Consider the following 18,979-nt stretch of genomic DNA (forward strand, 5'->3'; position numbering starts at 1 on the left):
AGGAGTTTGTGTGAAGAGGGTATCTGAGAAAATATCATATATGTGTGAAGTCACCCAAGTGGCAAAGAAACAGTTTAAACGTAGAGAGCAGTTCAGGCCTGTTAGGAATGGTTAAATAACATCAAGAAGAATGACAGAAACACAGGGTGAACTAGAATCCATTCCTCTGGCTTCAATATCTGTGATGGACAACTCTTTCATCTGCATCATTGTTATGTCTTTTTAATTTATAGGAATTGTACCTGTGTTTTGGAAAATCTTTTGTGTTTTAGAAATGCTTTATAATTTGGAATTCTTTTACAAGATAGATATCCTCTGTGAATTTTAAGTGTGTTTTAAGAATATTGTTTGGATTTAAAATGTAACACTAAAATAAATGGGCTGTGTTTAAACTATTTTGTAAGCTGGAAGTATCATTTCCTGGGTAGGCGGGGGGGAGACCCACCACTCAAATAGTGGGTATTGGTAACTAAACCCACCATGGAAAATGAGTAGTGAAGTGAGCTTCTCTGAAGGTTAGGTACTTACAGTATGATCTCCCTTCAGTGAAGGTACCCATAGCTATTTACATCTGATAGGACTTAAGGTCTTCATCTGAGTTTAGAACTTTGCTGTCAGCAAACCCCAAACCATCGTAGTTGGTGCCTGATTATACCAGAAGTATTATTTTAGAAAGAATTGTTATTTAGCAGTAGTCCATCTCAGAGCATGCTTGACAAATTCTCCAGCACTACACCTGGTACTATAAAATGGTGAACATCCTCATTCCAGTAATTGCACACTGGAATGTTATGAATATGCTAATAGTAGAGCAGAAATTTGGGATAATACCCAACTGCTCCTCAAATTGAACATGAGGAATATTTTATCCTTTAAGTCAGAGTCTGGAAAGATGAAGGGATAGAACACTGAGTAGCAAGCTAATTAAATAGACTAAACCCTGCTGTGTGACCAATCAGAAATCTTAAAGCTAAATTCTGATATTATTCGGGGCTATAAACTAGGAGAGCTAACAGGAATATTAACATTGTAAGCATACATGGAAATGAAGCAGAGAGCCCAGTCTATAAAGTTCCTGTACAGATATGCTGGATTAAACAGACAATAAGAGCAGCTGTAAAATCCTCACATCAGTTTGCCCAAGATTGTAATAAACTAGTGCCTCCAACAGGAACATCAAAGGCTTCCTGATGGATTTGTACTACAACCAAACCATCAAGTGATACACCTGCACTGGATGAATGAGATACACATCTTCGGAAACCCCTCGACTATTATCAGGGTAAAACGATTAGAGCAAAATTGAAATATATTTTGTACAAAGATTATATTTACCCACGTCAAAATCCTAACCACTGTGGGACAGTTGACATTGACCAATTAATTTAAGATGCAAAACTTTCCCGCACCAGAAACAGTGGCATATTCCCGACCACAGAGGAAAGCATTCCCTACAGAAAACCGTAGATTGCCTCTACAAATATAGTGTTTTGATAAAAGAACCTTTTTTAATTTAGCTTGCCCATGTTCGGCGTAGCAAAATTGGATGGACGATGGTGACTGGTCATCGACTACATCATCCTGAGTAAACACACAAAACCTAATTTGGTCCAGCAACATTTTTTACAACAAATGCTGCAAGGATGGCTTTGTAAATGTATTAATCTTGCATTGATCTGGCCAATGCCTTCTAGTCTCACCCAATCTTTGAAAGTGACAGACATTACACAGCCTTTAAAGCACTCAATGGCTAACAATATCAGTGGACTAGACTCCCACAAGGTTTTCAGAATAGCCCACATATATTTTCTGCAGGAATCGTCACCAGATGTTTGTGCCTATGTTGATGACATATACTGCACAGCCAGGACATTGGATAAGCATTTAACACAGATTGAGACTGTCATTGAAAGATTGACGTCCCATTAAAACTTGAATCAATGAAGGGGTGCTCAACAGTTGTGGCAGGGCGTGAACACTATCACTGCTTATAAAGTTAAGTCAAGCAACGTAGGCCACAACAGGGCTTCACTTCCAGACTTATGACTGTGTGACTAAGCACAGCTCCAATCCCACATTCAAGTTTGCTGATGACATCACTATCATAGACTGGATTAAATGTGGTGACAAATCAGCATATAGGAGGGAGATTGAAAATCTGGCCAAATGGTGCCATAACAACAACCTCTTACTCAACGTCAGCAAGACCAAGAAACCGATTATTGACTTCAGGAGAAAGAAACCAAAAGTCCACCAGGGGATCAGAGATGGACAGGGTCAGCAACACTAAATTTCCTGGGTGTCACTATTTTGGAGGACCCGCCTTGGGCCCAGCACTTAAGTACAATTATGAAGAAAGCACAGCAGTGCTTCTATTTCCATAGAAGTTTGCGAAGATTTGGCATGACATCTATAACTTTGACTAACCTCCTTAGATGTATGGTGCGGAGTATATTACTGGCTGCATCACAGCCTGGTATGGAAAATCCTGTAAAAAGTAGTTTATACAGCCCAGTCCATCGCAGGTAAAGCCCCCGCCTCCCCACCATTGAACACATCTACACGGAGCGTTGTCACAGGAAAGCAGCATCAACCATCAGGGACCCCCACAACCCAGATGTTCTCTCCTCAATGCAGCCCTCAAGAAGATGGTGCAGAAGCCTCAGGACTCACACCACCAGGTCAGGAACAGTTGTTACCTCTGAACCATCAGGTTCTTGAACCAAAGAAAATAACTTCACTTGCCCCATCATTGAAATGTTCCAACAACCTTTAGACTCACTTTCAAGGACTCTTCAGCTCATGCTCTTGACATTTATTGCTTATTTATTTATTATTATTATTTCTTTCTTTCTGTATTTGCACAGTTTGTTGCCTTTGTGTACTGGTTGAACACCCATGTAGCTGTGGTCTTTCATTGATTCTATTATGATTATCATTGTATTATGGATTTATTGAGTATGCCCACAAGAAAATGAATATCAGGATTGTATATGCTGATATATATGTACTCTGATACTAAACTTCCTTTGGACTTTGACAGACAGGGGTTATGTAATTAACAGTAAATAATCTCAACTCTGTTGAACAGAAGTAAATTTCCTGGGCAAGGCAATTACCAATCAGGAATATGGTTTAACTCCTGAAATTAGACAAAAAGTCACTTGAGTTAGGATATCCAAAGACCCTAAATGCCTTACAATGAACCCTAAACCTTATGCTAAAGGATTATGCTGGGCCTTTCATACCTGGCTTTGCTCACTTGTCCAGACCAAAATAAAAATCCCTTTTGTTTTTCACTCCAGAAGATTATGAAGCATTAGAGAAATTTATCAATGCAGTTCTGTAAGCAATAGATCTCCAGGCAAGAGAGCTAATAAAGTCCCTTATTCTGCAAGTCTGTGTTTCTCCAAAAACCACCGCAGCCATCTGCTACAATGAGGAAGAAGAAACACAATGCCTCACATAACTTCACCCCAGCAGAACAGAGATTAGATGCCTTATCATAGCATTCCATACACTTGTTGCAGCAAGACCACTGCAAGGGGACAAACCAACTACTATACAAGCAGCATACATCAAAGTTGCTGGTGAACGCAGCAGGCCAAGCAGCATCTATAGGAAGTGGTGCAGTCGACGTTTCAGGCCGAGACCCTTTGTCAGGACGAAGGGTCTCGGCCTGAAACGTCGACTGCACCTCTTCCTATAGATGCTGCTTGGCCTGCTGCATTCACCAGCAACTTTGATGTATGTTGCTTGAATTTCCAGCATCTGCAGAATTCCTGTTGTTTACTATACAAGCAGAGTTTGCAGCTTTGAAAAATGATAGCAAATTACCAACAAATGAATGGAGAGTTACCATAACTAGATATGGGAAACGGCAAATTCTTTTAGAAGACAATACCTAAAACTGGGAATATATTCCAGAGAGCTATGACTTTCAATCCTTACCTGCCATGGAAGATGTAGAACTTTGTCCATAACCCATGGTAGCATGGCATCATTTAAAGCACCATTCTTAACTATGGTACTGTGATTGATCAGGAAATGAAAACCCAGAAAGATGGATACACTCAATTATAATTCCTGCTCCTGATTGGAAATATAAAATTTATCTTGGAAATTGCATTTGATCCAGGAGTTGCAAATCCATCCTTCATGCAGCTCAGTTTCTAGAGGCTAAAGCCCTAGAATTGTGTCTAGAGCAAGTAAATACAACAGAACTAGTCTTAATACGTACTGACTCGAGGAAGCTAGGAATAGGATAGAAAGCGATCATCCCATCTGGTCAGCAACTGGATGGGGAACACACTGAGGTAAACTGCTCCCACATTTGTCCATGTGGAAGAAAATTTATGCATTATTATTGATTGAAGCATTAGTACAAGCGTTCCACATCCTTGGAAATACTGCCGGCCTCTCACCTCTTACCTATGGTGATAAACTAGTCGATGAACAAGCAGAATAAGCTGTCTGGATGGACCATTCTACAGTAAGAGAGGCCGGGATAGTAACTAAGTAACTAATAAAAAATAACCAGGATGATGTTTTATGAATTCTCCTTGATATGACTGAACCTAATCCCAAGGGATTTCCAACACAGTACAACTATGAAGCTGATGGTGAAGGTAAAGTTTGGGCATGCCACCCTAGAAAAGATAAGAAGCAAATAGCTCCTGCCCACAAACGGGCAGCACTGATTCAAGAAGCCCACCCAGGATTCGGACACAATCATGGTAGCAAACAAGCCATTCATGCAAAATTAGCCATATTATACTGGTGGCCTTACATGTTGACTGATTGTAAGCAATTCCTTGCAAATTATAACATATCCTCCTTGCTGACGATCAACACTAGCGTACCTCGGGGGTGTGTGTTTAGCCCAATGCTCTACTCTCTATATACACATGACTGTGTGGCTAACCATAGCTCAAGTACCATCTACAAATTTGCTGACGATACAACCATTGTTGGTAGAATTTCAGGTGGTGACGAGAGGGTGTACAGGAGTGAGATATGCCAACTTGTGGAGTGGTGCCACAGCAACAACCTGGCACTCAACGTCAGGAAGACGAAAGAGCTGATAGTGGACTTCAGGAAGGGTAAGTCAAAGGAACACATACCAATCCTCATAGAGCGATTAAAGTGGAGAGAGTGAGCAGTTTCAAGTTCCTAGGTGTCAGGATCTCTGAGGATCTAACCCGGTTCCAACATATCGATGTAGTCATAAAGAAGGCAAGATAGCAGCTATACTTTATTAGAAGTTTGAAGAGATTTGGCATGTCAACAAATACCCTCAAAAACTTCTATAGATGTACTGTGGAGAGCATTCTGACAGGCTGCATCACTGTCTGGTATGGAAGGGCTACTGCACAGGACCGAAAGAAGCTGCAGAAGGTTGTGAATCTAGTCAGCTCCATCTTGGGCGCTAGCCTACAAAGTACCCAGGACGTCTTTAGGGAGCGGTGTCTCAGAAAGTCAGCGTCCATTATGAAAGACCTCCAGCACCCAGGGCATGCCCTTTTCTCACTGTTACCATCAGGTAGGAGGCACAGAAGCCTGAAGGCACACACTCAGTGATTCAGGAACAGCTTCTTCCCCTCTGCCATCCGATTCCTGAATGGACTTTGAAGCTTTGGACACTACCTCACTTTTTTTAATATACAGTATTTCTGTATAGGCACATTTTAAAAAATCTATTCAATATACATAACTGATTTACTTTTTATTTATTATTATATTTCATTTTATTTATTATTATTTTGTTCTCTCCCTGCTAGATTATGCATTGCATTGAACTGCTGCTGTTAAGTTAACAAATTTCACGTCACATGCCAGTGATAATAAACCTGATTCTGATTCTGAATGGGGGGGTAGGGGGAGGAATAAAATAAATCCTGCTGGAGCAGGTTTGATGCTAACTGTGGAGAAATTTTTACTCACAGTCTTGTTTTCCCTTCCAGTCTTGATTGCTATAGTCCTAACATTGATAACCTGGCTAGCGAGACCAATCTGTACAGATTGCGGTCTTCCGGTTAGGGAGTCAAGGATCCGATTGCAGAGGCCCAGTTTCTGCAACTTCTTAATCAGGATTGTGGGAATGATGGTATTAAATGCTGAGCTGTAGTCGATGAACAGCATCCCGACGTAGGTGTTTGTGTTGTTGAAAATGAATGAATTAGACTAGTACTTGAGTCCAGCATGGGCGGGGGAGGGGGGGGAAGTTGAGATGTATTGAAACAATAAACACAGGTTTAGATCTAAAAAGAAATGTAAAAATTCCTATTCACTTGAAGCAGATTATATATCCCAAATGCATTGTTGCTTTCAGAGATAGAAAGCCTCAAACTCCAAGGAGAAATTTTGCTTTACTTTACTTTTAATATTTTTGTTTCTAACAATGTTATTCAGTGCTGCATTAGTTACCATTTGGTTTTTAGCAGACAAAGTCGCATTTGCTACCAAAATTCTTTCAATTAGCTGGGACACTCCAAATTTCAATGACTCAGAATATTAGATTAAGAAGCTCTGTGAGCCATGATGATTCTAATTTAAATATAACCAAATGTCCCATACTTCTTGGTCAGGGGTGAACTAATACACTGGAACTCTTAATCCTTGCCTCTGGCAAAATAACTTTTTCCATCCATTTAAACATTCACTCTGACTGTATTATAGACAAAATGAACATAGATACACGGAAAGGCAAAGAATCACCTGCTGAAATGATTAATGACACTCTAATAAAACTGAAAGATTCCAGTGCACATAGTAAAGGTACACTAACCAGTCAGGGTATCAAGGGATATGGGGAAAAAGCTGGAAATTGGAACTAGATGGGTGAATAGTTTAGCTCATGGGGGAGCTGCGGAGCAGACTCAATGGGCCGAATGGCCTACTTCTGCTCCTTTGTCTTGTGTCTTGTGTCTTTGTCTGTCTAATAGAGGAATCCCTTGACATAGATCCCTCTACACTTGGAGAAAAGCATAGAGATTGTCATGATCCTGTTTATGGGAACATGACATTGAAACTGTTAGACTAGAACGTTGTGAAAAATACCATTTTTTAATGAAGTCTCTTCTCCATTAGACAGATATCTCATTGCACTTTCCGTTTATGGCCAACAAGTACATACATGAACATACTACAAAGATTTTAGACATTTCCATTTCCCCAACTATGGCATATTTCCACCCCTTTGTTCAATATTAAGGTAACATGACAATTTTCTGCATTACGAATTTATATTTGAAATGGTTCAGTGAAGCCCTTGATCAGGGCTTTTGCATGGGAACATGAGATGGAAAGATGCACTGAAACAGAAGGTTAGATAAATGAAAATGTTTTCATCCGTGATGAACTGAAATTGAGAAGTCCAATAAGCCTTTTAGAGATTTTAGTCCTATAGACTCTGAAGGACCCCCTATCACCCAGCACACGCCCTCTTCTCATCGCTAACATCAAGGAGGAGGTACAGGAGCCTGAAGGCACGCACTGAATGTTTTAGGATAGATTCTTCCGCACCGCTGCCTGATTTCTCAGTGGACAGTAAACCCATGTATACTTCCTCACTTTTTTTTTGTTTTTGCACCACTTTTCATATATATATATATTTCTTATTGGAATTCAGTGTTTGATTGCATATTGCAATGAACTGCTGCCACAGAACAACATATTTCACAGCATATGCCAGTGATATTAAACCTGATTCTGATTGTACCTACCGAAATTTATTTGCCCTTAATCAAACTGTCATGAATAGTCTGGGCTGTGGTGCAAATAATACAATAATGCCTTCCAACAAAGATCACTTCAGAGCTATTGGTGCCCTTACAAATCCAATTACATTCCTGACGAAGCTCGACTGTACGCTGAAAAATTGGGAAGCAAGCCAATGACAAATTTTATTGTTGGAGACCAACTGATAATGCTAATTTTTAGCGTTACACTAATAAATGAGCTCCCCAAATAGACAAGCTTACATACACAGACAAGCCTTCAATTATTGCTCTGCATTCAGTCGGATGGCGTTACCATCGAAAGGAAAAACAAACAAAAATAAGGCTAAAAATTATTTTCATAATTTTATAAAGAATTAGAGTATAACTGCCCGTACACCCATGCCTTGACAGTACTCAATCTCATAATAGCATGGTTCACTCAGAAGGTAGAATTTTCAAAGCTGTTCAGATTAGATGCAACAGAGAGTATTCTAGAAGGACTTGATATTCTTCAATGACAGTCAGAAAAACCTCAATTGAATAAACAGAACACTACTCAAATGCTACAAGAGTAACCAACCAGACACAATTAGATGAACGAGGCACTGAAATCACAAGTGTCCTTTGCAGAGCCATACTAAGCCTTCGACTGGCTTAACGCACCAACTGAAAGAATAACTAAGACCTTTCCAGCTGTTGCAAATTTAACTTCTGCAGCAGCAAGTGCAGTTTCTGAGTGGATTGGGTTAAAGTTTTTTTTTGCAGTTTTCCAACGAATGGTTCCCCTAGCCATTGGAATTATTATTTTTGTAGTGCTCTTTCAGTTAAGATTTTGAGGCCTGCAAGGACTGAAGTTTGGTAACTTCTGTATTTTTGTATAGTGACTCCACTGCCTGATGTGCACTACTAAACTGGCCTGTTCGCAGGAAGACATAGACCAACATCTGAAGAAGATATATAATGATCCTGATGGAGGGCAGGAGTTGGGAGAGTGCGACATCCTAATAGACCCACCTGAACCGGAAGTGCAGTTCGACATGTCAGAGCTGCAACTAAAGGAAGTCAGAGAGGTCGTCCGCAAAGCAAGGGCAAGCTCGGCTCCAGGACCAAGCAACACCTCGTACAAAGTGTACAAGAACTGCTCCAAACTCCTGCTGCGTCTGTGGAAGATCCTGAGAATCTTCTGGAGAAGGGGGAAGATTCCAAAACAGTGGAGAGTGGCTGAAGGGGTGTGGATCCCGAAGGAGGAAAATGCCACCCAGATAGATCAGTTTCGCATCTTCTCCCTGCTGTGTGTCGAGGCGAAGATCTTCTTCAGTGCCATTTCTAACCGGCTGTGCACCTACCTAGCAAAGAACACCTATATTGATACATCAGTGCAGAAGGGTTGCATTTCAGGGATGCCGGGCTCTCTGGAGCACATTGGTGTGGTGACACAGCTCATCAGGGAGGCCAGAGAGAACAAAGGCAACTTGTCAGTGTTGTGGCTTGACCTGGCAAATACATATGGCTCTATTCCACACAAGCTGGTACAGCTCACACTGACCAAGTATCATGACCCCAGCAGAATCAGAGACGTTATCGCTGATTATTACAGCAACTTCAGGATGAGGGTCTCTTCAGGAGCAATTACATCAACCTGGCACAAGGTGGAGATTGGCATCATCACAGGGTGCACTATCTCAGTGACACTGTTCTCCCTAGCCATGAACATGCTCACTAAGTCTGCTGAACCAGAGTGCAGAGGGCCCAGAATGAATTCCGCTCAACGGCAACCACCTATCAGGGCATTCATGGATGACCTCACAGTCACCATAGAATCAGTCCCAGGCTGCCGGTGGATTCTGCAAGGGCTCAAAAAGCTGGTGGAGTGGGCCCGGATGCTTTTCAAACCTGCCAAATCAAGATCGATGGTGCTGAGGAAAGGGAAGGTGGAGAACAAGTCGGGGTTCAGCATCGCAGGCACAGCCATCCCAACCATCACAGAAAAGCCAGTCAAGAGCTTAGGCAAAGTTCTTGACAGCTCCTTAAGGTACACGACATCCATACAGGCGACCTGCTCCGAGTTGGATGGCTGGCTGAAATCTGTGGACAAGTCTAGCCTACCTAGGAAGTTTAAAGCCTGGGTGTATCAGCATGGCATTCTTCCCAGAATCCTGTGGCCCCTCCTCGTCTATGCAGTTCCAATCTCGACAGTCGAAACCTTAGAGAAGAGGGTTAGCAACCACCTCGGGAGATGGCTGGGGCTGCCAAAGAGTCTGAGCAGCATCGCACTCTATGGACACCACAACAAACTGCAACTGCCCTTCAAATCCTTGGAGGAAGAATTCAAGGTAACAAGAGCCGGAGAAGTGATACAGTATAGGGGCTCAAGTGACCCAAAGGTGGCTAGAGCAGGGATCCAAGTGAGGACTGGCAGGAAGTGGAGGGCAGAGGAAGCTGTTCAGGAAGCAGAGGTGAGGCTGCGTCACAGGAGGCTGGTGGGAGTGGTCACACGAGGCCGAGCTGGGCTAGGATTCTTTCCAACTCCCCAAATGGACACCAGAGGGAAGGAAAGGTGTCGTCTAGTTCAGGAGGAAGTGAGAGCAGTAGTGGAGGAGACGAGAGTCTGCAAGGCAGTGGGAATGAAGCAACAGGGAGCTTGGACAAGATGGGAGAATGCGGTTGACAGGAAAGTGACCTGGGCTGATCTTTGGAAAGCCAAACCACACCACATCCAATTTCTCATCCAGGCAGTGTACGATGTGCTTCGAAGCCCATCAAACCTGCACACATGGGGCAAGGCAGAGTCATCTGTGTGCCCACTGTGTTCCAAGCAAGGAATCCTGGAGCACATCCTCAGCGGCTGCGCAAGGGCCCTTGGTGAGGGACAGTACAGGTGGAGGCATGATCAGGTCCTGAGGACTGGCAGCTGTCTGTGGACCTCAAAGGGCAGCTGAAGTTCCCCAAACATATCGCAGCCACCACCCTGTGACCCGACATTGTCCTAGTGTCTGAGTCTACTAAGCAAGTGGTGCTGCTGGAGCTGACAGTCCCGTGGGAAGATCGCTTGGAAGAAGCCTTTGAAAGGAAGCTCTCCAAGTACGCAGGACTGGTCAGCAACTGTCAGCAGGCTGGATGGAGAGCGAGGTGTCTCCCAGTGGAGGTTGGTTGTAGGGGATTCGCAGCCCATTCCTTAGTTAGAGCCTTCAGCATTTTGGGCATCGAGGGAGAGAGGAAGAGGAGAGCCATCGGCAGTACCACCAATGCGGCAGAGAGGGCCTCAAGATGGCTGTGGCTCAAAAGAGGGGAGCCATGGAGTCATAAGTAGCTAGCCATCTGGACACAAGCTAGGGTCTGATCAGCCCCGGCTGGGTCACCTGGAGGAGGCTGTATGATGTTGAAAGACCCGAAACACCCGATGATTCCAGGAACATCACTAAAGATGTGACCAGAAGCATCAGTAGATGTATGTACACAACATATGTCTGCTTTCATTCTTAAATGGAAACTAGACCACACTAGAGCATATTCAGTCATTCACAGGCTCCTAACTCCACGTAAACATGCACTCCCACTTGTATACAAGTACAATATAAAGTGAAATAAGAATCAGAGAATTAGGCTCCAATTAAAACCTGTAGTTTCAGGAAAAATCCTTGTCTAGAGACAGCAAATGTGAACTGAATAAAGCTAAAGTGGTCTGGACTGATTGAATACCTCAGCAGAGTCTTAATGAAAGATTATTAACCTCTCATATATACCAGTATATACTCATGTTCATGTATATATGTGTGTATATACAGTACTGTGCAAAAGTATTAGGCACACATATTTAGCTACGGTGCATTTTATGTAGTAATTTTATGTATTGCCCTGTATTGTTGCTGCAAAAGAAAAACAACTTCATGACATATGTGAGTGATGATAAACCTAATTCTGATATGGGTCTCTATCATGGACTGAGAATGAGAAGGGGGCAGGGACAAGAATCGTGATGGGAAAATAGGAAGGGAGAGAGGGAGGACCAGAAAGCACTGGAGAGAAATTCTGTAATGATCAATAAACCAATTGCTTGGAATCAAATGACTTTGCCTAGCTATATACATTGCCTGATACTTTTGCACAGTACTGTATTTGTACCTGTTTTTCTGTTTTTAATCCAGATTTCCAACACCAACATTTGCAGTATTATTTATACCACTGAAGGGTCTTGGCCCAAAACGTCGACTTTACTATCTTCCATAGATGCAGCCAGGCCTGCTGAGTTCCTCCCGCATTTTGTATGTATTATTTGTACTTTCTGATTTGTAAGTAAGGAATCCCCTGCGATCTCCCTGGTTTAACCCCATGGTTCTCACTTACTTAGTGTTATTTTAAAGAAGGTGTATAATTGGCTTGGGGAGCAGGGTCGCAGTGGCTGGAAAAATGGGGGTGGATGAAATATGTACACAAATTGTCAAAGCAGACAGAGCTTTTTGAAATAAAGATTAGTCTGTGGAAGGGCGACACATATCTTCTATTATACGTTGAACAGTAAACCAGCTTTGCTCTCCCTCCACAGTCCAAAGATGTACTGGTTAGTAGGTTAATTGGTCATTGTAAATTGCGCTGTGATTAGGTGAGGGTTAATTTGGGGTTGCTGGGCTTGAAGGACCTATTCCATGCTATCATTCAATCAATCAATAAATGAACTTAGTTTTTCACTTGCTTTTTTTAAGATTAGGTTTCCTGATGCTTTCCAATGGAGGGCACTATTTCTTTACAGCAGACCAGAAGTAGCTGGATTAACGTGAGCTGGAAACAGACCATCTCATCTAATATAAGGGACAAAAAGAATTACCTCCCGCTGACATTTGTCTACCAACTGCTCCAGGTTGCTAATCGTTTGTAGCAGGTGCTGTCGCTCTTGTTGAAGTAGGAATACCTCCTCACTTAACCTCTGGTCATTCTGTGAAATCAACAGAACTGGTTAAAGAAGGTAGGTGTGAAATGGTTTCTCTCGATCTGCAATTGCTTCTCCTGATTATATTACAAGTTCAAGCTTCAGAATAAATTTATTATTGAAGTACATATATGTCACCATATACAACCCTGAGATTCATTTTATTAACCAGTCTGCAAATACAAAAAGAATATGGAGAGCTACTTGGTCTTGATGTTTCAATCCCTATGGTAAGTTGGCACTCTCGACATTGGCAGTGGGCTTGGAGTGGTGACAAGGAGGGTAGGTACGTCATCGAGGTCATCAGGTGGGCACCCTCCTTCTTTAACATTTTGTTGATAAGCCCATAACGTCTCCAGAGGGCTCAACGGTGCTACCTGGCGTCCGAGATACAACCCCTCAGTTCCATACTCTCCTGTCTTCACCTTGCAGCCCAAATGTTGTCTTTCCTTTTTATCCAAACCCAATTGCTGCTTTCTTCTGCTGCATTTGACAGGACTTGATTGCTTGTTGGAGGGAGTGACCCCTCACCCCCATCTTCTTCAATAGACTGGTCGTAGATGTAGCAACGAATCCCCTGCACCCCACTTCTAAGGGAAAATCTTGGTCTTCCAGCTATTCTGGGCAGCTTCAGTTGCCAGTTCAGAGTACTTGGTCTTTTTCCTCTCATAAGCTTCTTCGACACCATCTTCCCATGGTACAGTCAATTCCACAACGTGCACGAGCTTGGCTGTTGTGGACCATAGGACCACGCCTGGCTGGAGTGTTGTAGCTGTAATGTCTGGGGGAAACACAAGCTTTTCTTCCAAGTCCACGTCCATTTTCCAATCCCGAGCAACCTGCAGAATGCTTACATCTTTTGATGTTATATGGTTGGCCTGCTGGTACAAATCTGTGATGTGGACATTTCCTATGATGTTTGTGGGAGAGCATTTGTGATTTCCTCTGTTCCAAGATTGATTCCAGCTGTCTGACAGGTTGGTTATGCCACCAAGTGTACCACCCCTGGGTGAGGCTCGTGGTGCAGCCTGTTAAAATGTGCCTTAGTGATGCAGGTGCTTGACAAAGACAGCAAGCGGGGTCTTCTCCCCACCACCGGTTCAGATTCTGGTGTGTGGGTAGGAGGTCATAAGTGGCTCTGATGACAAAACTTAGCAATAATAATAAAAAATAAATAAATAAGCAATAAATATAGAGAACATGAGATTCCTTGAAAGTGAGTCCATAGGTTGTTGGAACATTTCAATGATGAGGCAAGTGAAGTTGAGTGAAATTATTCTCGTTGGTCCAAGAGCCTGATGGTTGAAGCTATTCCTGAACCCGGTGGAGTGAGTCTGTCATGACTTGATGAATAACGAGTTTGCTAAGTTGTATTGCAGGTGTGAGCCGAGATAGTGTGGAAGTATGATTATCCCCAAGAGCTCCCATCACTAAGTAGTATAATAGTGAGACATTTCAGAAGCCAGTCAGCGGCACCAGCAAGGAGAAAAGTTCTAACACAAGGAACTCTGCAGATGCTGGAAATTCAAGCAACACACATCAAAGTTGCTGGTGAACACAGCAGGCCAGGCAGCATCTCTAGGAAGAGGTACAGTCGACGTTTCAGGCCCAGACCCTTCGTCAGGACTTTAGAAAAGTTCTAAACCTATTTTAAGTAAACAAATTAAAATTGTGAACACTTCTTATCCAATCTGTTTATTCTTTGTTTACTTTTTAACAATTTCTCATTGAATTGTTTAAAGTAATTTTGTTTGGATAAAACCAAAAGTTGTATTCATTGAGGATCTCCAGATTTCCACAAAGAACTTTACTTCCAACTATGTAATTTCTGTTAACCGTCATGATGTGGCAAAGCTAAGAAGCCAGTTTGCATGCCGGAATTCCTCACAAACCACAATGATACAAATAACACACACAAAATGCTGGAGGAACTCAGCAGGCCAGACAGCATCTGTGGAAAAGAGTAAACAGCCGACGTTTCAGGCCGAGTCCCTTCATCAAGACTGGAGAAAAAGGCGGAGAAGTCAGAGTAGGAAGCTGGGGGGAGGGGAGGAAGAAGTACAAGCTGGCGAGTAAAACTGAGGTGAGAGCTGGGGCTGAAGTAGAGAGCTGGGAAGTCAATTGATGAAAAAGATAAAGGGCTGGAGAATGGGGAATCTGATAGGAAAAAGCAGACGGCCATGGAAGAAAGGGAAGGAGGTGAAGGGCAGGTAAGAAGGTAAGGAGAGTGAGGGAAATGGGAATGGGGAATGGTGAAGGAGGTGGGGGGCCATTACTGGAAGTTCAAGAAATCGATGCTCATTCCATCAGGTGGGAGGCTACCCAGACGAAATATAAGGTGTTGTTCAACCAACCTGTGTGGGGCCTCATCACGGCAGTAAAGGAGGCCATGGACTGAAATGTCGGAGTGGGAATGGGAAATGGAATTAAAATGGGTGGCCATTGGGAGATCCCGCTTTTTCTGGCAGGTGGAACATAGATGCTTGGTGAAGCAGTCTCCCAATCTATGTCGGGTCTCACGGAAATACAGGAGGCAACACTGGGAACATCAGATACAGCAGATGATCCCAAAAGACTCACAGGTGAAGTGTCATCTCACCCGGTAGGAGTGTTTGGGCCCTGAGTGATAGCAAAAGAGGAGGTGTAGCACTTGTTCTGCTTGCAAGGATAAGCGCCAGGAGGAAGATCAGTGGGGAGGGATGAATGGACAAGGGAGTCGTGTAGGGAGCAGTCCCTGCAGAAAGCAGTAAGTGGGGAGGAGGGAAAGATGTGCTTATGGTGGGATCCCATTGGAGATGGCAGAAGTTACGGAGAAAGTACAGGATGGCATGAGTCTGGTAGGATTAGTTGAAAGATAAATATTGGCTGTGTATTTCCTCTGCCTCACTTCATTTTTGTCAGCATTTCAGACAACCTTGGATTAATATTCCATCTGAAAATGACAACATCCCTCATCCCTGCACTGAGCAAATTTACAATAGATACCCAATCCTTTAAGGAAGGGCTCTAACTGGCTGATCTAGTATGAAACTGATTAATTAATACTACTGAGTCATCATGTGAAGGTCTGCCTGAGTGCGGCCACAACAACAACCTCTCACTCAATGTCAGCAAGAGCAAGGAGGAGACTGGAGGTCAGTGAGTCAGTCCTCATCAGGGCATCAGAGGTGGAGAGGGTCAGCAACTTTAAATTCCTCGGTGTTATCCTTTCAGAAGATCTGTACTGGGCCCAGCGTGAGAGTACCATTATGAAGAAAGCAAGGCAGCACTTTTACTTCCTTACAGTTTTGCAAAGACTCAGCATGAAATCTAAAACTTTGACAAATGTCTATAAATGTATGGTGGAAAGTATATTGACTAGTTGCAGCATAGCTGGAATGGAAATACCAATGTCCTAAAACAGAAAATCCTCTGAAAGGTAACGTATATGACCCAATCCATCACAGATAAAGCCTTCCTTACACTGAGCAGCACATCTACATGAGTGCTGTCGCAAGAAAGCAGCATCCACCATCAAGGACCCCCACCACCCAGGCCAAGCTCTCTGCTCACTGCTGTCATGAGGAAGGAGGTACAGGAGCCTCAGGACTCACACCACCACGTTCAGGAACAGCTTTTACCCCTCAAACATCAGGCTCTTGAACCAGAGTTGATAACTTCTCTCTCTCTGTCACTGAACTGTTCCCACAACATATGGACTCACTTTCAAGGATTCTTCATCTCGTGTTCTTAATATTTATTGCTTATTTATTATTATTATTACAAAAGTTTTAAAATATTTTTTTCTCAGCTCCAGCTGGTAAGACCTGAGGTGCAGGCACAGCCAAGCACACTCATTTCCCAATTACTAGGAACTTTCAGATAATTGTAGTGGTGTTTAATATTGTGCCTTTACATAGATAATAGATAGATTTACATAGATATTGCTGTGTAGCCCTAATTGTTTAAGGTGATTGTGTAGTGCTTTTGGGATGATACTAGCTGCAGATATTACTATCGTAACATTGTATAATACCTCAAGACCATAAGACATAGAAGCAGAATTAGGCCATTTGGCCCATTGATTCTGCTCCACCATTCAATCATGGCAGATCCTTTCTTCCCATCCTCAGCCCCACTCACCACCTTCTTCCTGTAACCTTTGATGCCATGTCCAATCAAGAATCTATCAAGCCCTGCCTTTAATACACCCAACAACTGGCCTCCACAGCCACCTGCGGCAACAAACTCCACAAGTTCACCACCTTGTTCATCTTCCAAAGTCTTCCAGTTTCCTCTTTTAATTCAGCATATTTCTGGTGTTTTCACATTGATTTCTGTATACTTCGTGTGTTTGGAATGGCTATATCTAATAAGTAAGCTGTTCTTGCTTGTTTATCCTGTATTATTATATCTGGATGGTTATTATAGATTGTCCTATCTGTAATACCAGTTCAGTCATAATATAAGTTGTGGTATTCTGTATCTAAAACTAGATCAGGCTTGTATTTATAGTAAGGTGTGATTTCTTTTTTGAGTTTGTGTTTTAAAACAAGATTTTCGTGAATAATGTTTGCCACTTGATTGTGCCTGTGTAAGTAAGCAGATTGAGTTAAACTGCTGCAGGATCATGTAATTTGTTGGACTTATTATATATTTTTGATCATTTTTGTGTTAACCACCTGGTCCTGTATTACCACAAAGAGCCCTTCTGTTTCTGGGAAGAGGTCTCCAATCTCAGCCAGGTGTTCAACACTTCCTTGTTGACATCCAGTCTGCTCAGATCATGGGAATGTCTTCCATGGAGGGGCATGTTCTTCCATTGGTTAACTTTTTCTTCAATATTGATAATGTCTTCATTTCTCTGGGTTGTGCTCTCACTTAAGAAGCAGTGTATTCTTCTTATCAGAATTGCATATGCTCGAAAGGAGTGCTGATTCCTGTTTTCATTGATGATAATATATCCTTAGAAGTTTTATCTGACCATTGTGTAGATCTTTAATTGTTATTATAATTGTTATTATTTTGAGTTTGCGAAGTTCATTGCGTTCTGCACATTGGTTGTTTGTTGGTCCTGTTGGGTGAGGTCTTTCATTGATTCTATTGTGTTTCTTGGATTTACTGTGTACATCTGCAAGAAAATGAATCTCAGGGTTGTTTATGGTGACATATATGTACTTTGATAATAAATTTACTTTGATCGTTGAATCTGATCTTGTTGGACAATTACTACAATTTTTCTATATGTTCTACAATAAATGTGATGAGCTTACCTTCGGTGTGAGTGTTTCTGTGGATGAATAGGATGGGCTTGTTGATTCACCAGTGGAGAGAAACTCACATGATTCTGTTAGGCTCTGTAACCAGCAGAATAAGGAATGTTTCAGTTTGAAAATTAAAGTATTCAATCCTCAAGGCTCTGCAGGAAAATGATATGAATGATGTTCTTGGATGGTTCCCCTATGAAAGTTACTTCATAGAATGCTTCAGCGCCAGAATTTTCAAAGAAACACCAAGACCTCTGCTTGTCTGGTGGTAAGAAATGCACTCCCTGTCAGACCTTTCAAGCACAGTTCATGCACGACATACTGCCCTTGAGGGTATCAATTTCCTCCTAGCCTGTGCACTTCCCTCATCGGTCTGGAAAGAAGTAAAATAGCCTTTGTTTAAATTCACCCAGCGCAGAACAGACTGTTCCAATGTATGATTCTGATCATTGACAAATATGATGTAGAAATGATCCCTTGCACTCCCACTTTGTTCAATAAGATTCACTAATACTGCAGAGTGATCACTTCCCTGGCCTTTTATATTAAAGTCATGAAGCAAGAAGTACGGGTGGACTCCTCACCCCCACCACCATGGGTAGAATAACAATGCACAACGAAACCCAGCATTACTCCCAGTACATACATACTGAATAGAATTCATAAGCAGTTTTTCAGAACTAGGCTAGGTAAATTAAGTTCACTCAGTGTTAGGATAAGTTAGCTCAACACTACTGAATATTACCTTGGTCCAGTCCTCCACCAGCCACCCAGGGATTGTCTGAGAACCAGGAAGTTTTTCTCTATGTCGCGGAACCACTTTGAAGTAGCCTTGACCCAATATCCAAGCTCAACAACTTAAAGAGATTCATCCTTGGGAATCTTTAAGCACATCTCTCCAGATTTTCCATGAGGGATTTTAGTGGGAGATTAGCAAAATCCTCCTGGATGAACAATATAGCTACCATTGCTACTAAAGAACTGATCCATTACATTGTAAAATTCATCAGCTAAGATTCAGTCCCAGAGAGAATCTCCTGTAATTTTACTCTCTTTCCATACATACTAATTGATAATGTATTTCAGAT

At 42.3% G+C, this 18,979-nt stretch overlaps 1 protein-coding gene across 2 annotated transcripts in view; it reads right to left on the minus strand.

The window, feature by feature from the left end:
- The window catches only part of ankrd24 (ankyrin repeat domain 24), an 84,467-nt gene that overhangs the window by 33,995 nt on the left and 31,493 nt on the right, over positions 1–18,979 (minus strand). For both annotated transcript variants that reach the window (XM_063032744.1, XM_063032745.1), the window contains exons 11-12: positions 17,898–17,981; positions 12,544–12,651 (exon numbers count right to left, since the gene is read on the minus strand). In XM_063032744.1, the coding sequence (XP_062888814.1) occupies positions 12,544–12,651; positions 17,898–17,981 (192 nt within the window). The remainder of the gene's footprint in view (positions 1–12,543; positions 12,652–17,897; positions 17,982–18,979) is intronic.

The sequence above is a fragment of the Mobula hypostoma genome, chromosome 24, assembly GCF_963921235.1.
Source record: "Mobula hypostoma chromosome 24, sMobHyp1.1, whole genome shotgun sequence".
Lineage (NCBI taxonomy): Eukaryota > Metazoa > Chordata > Chondrichthyes > Myliobatiformes > Myliobatidae > Mobula > Mobula hypostoma.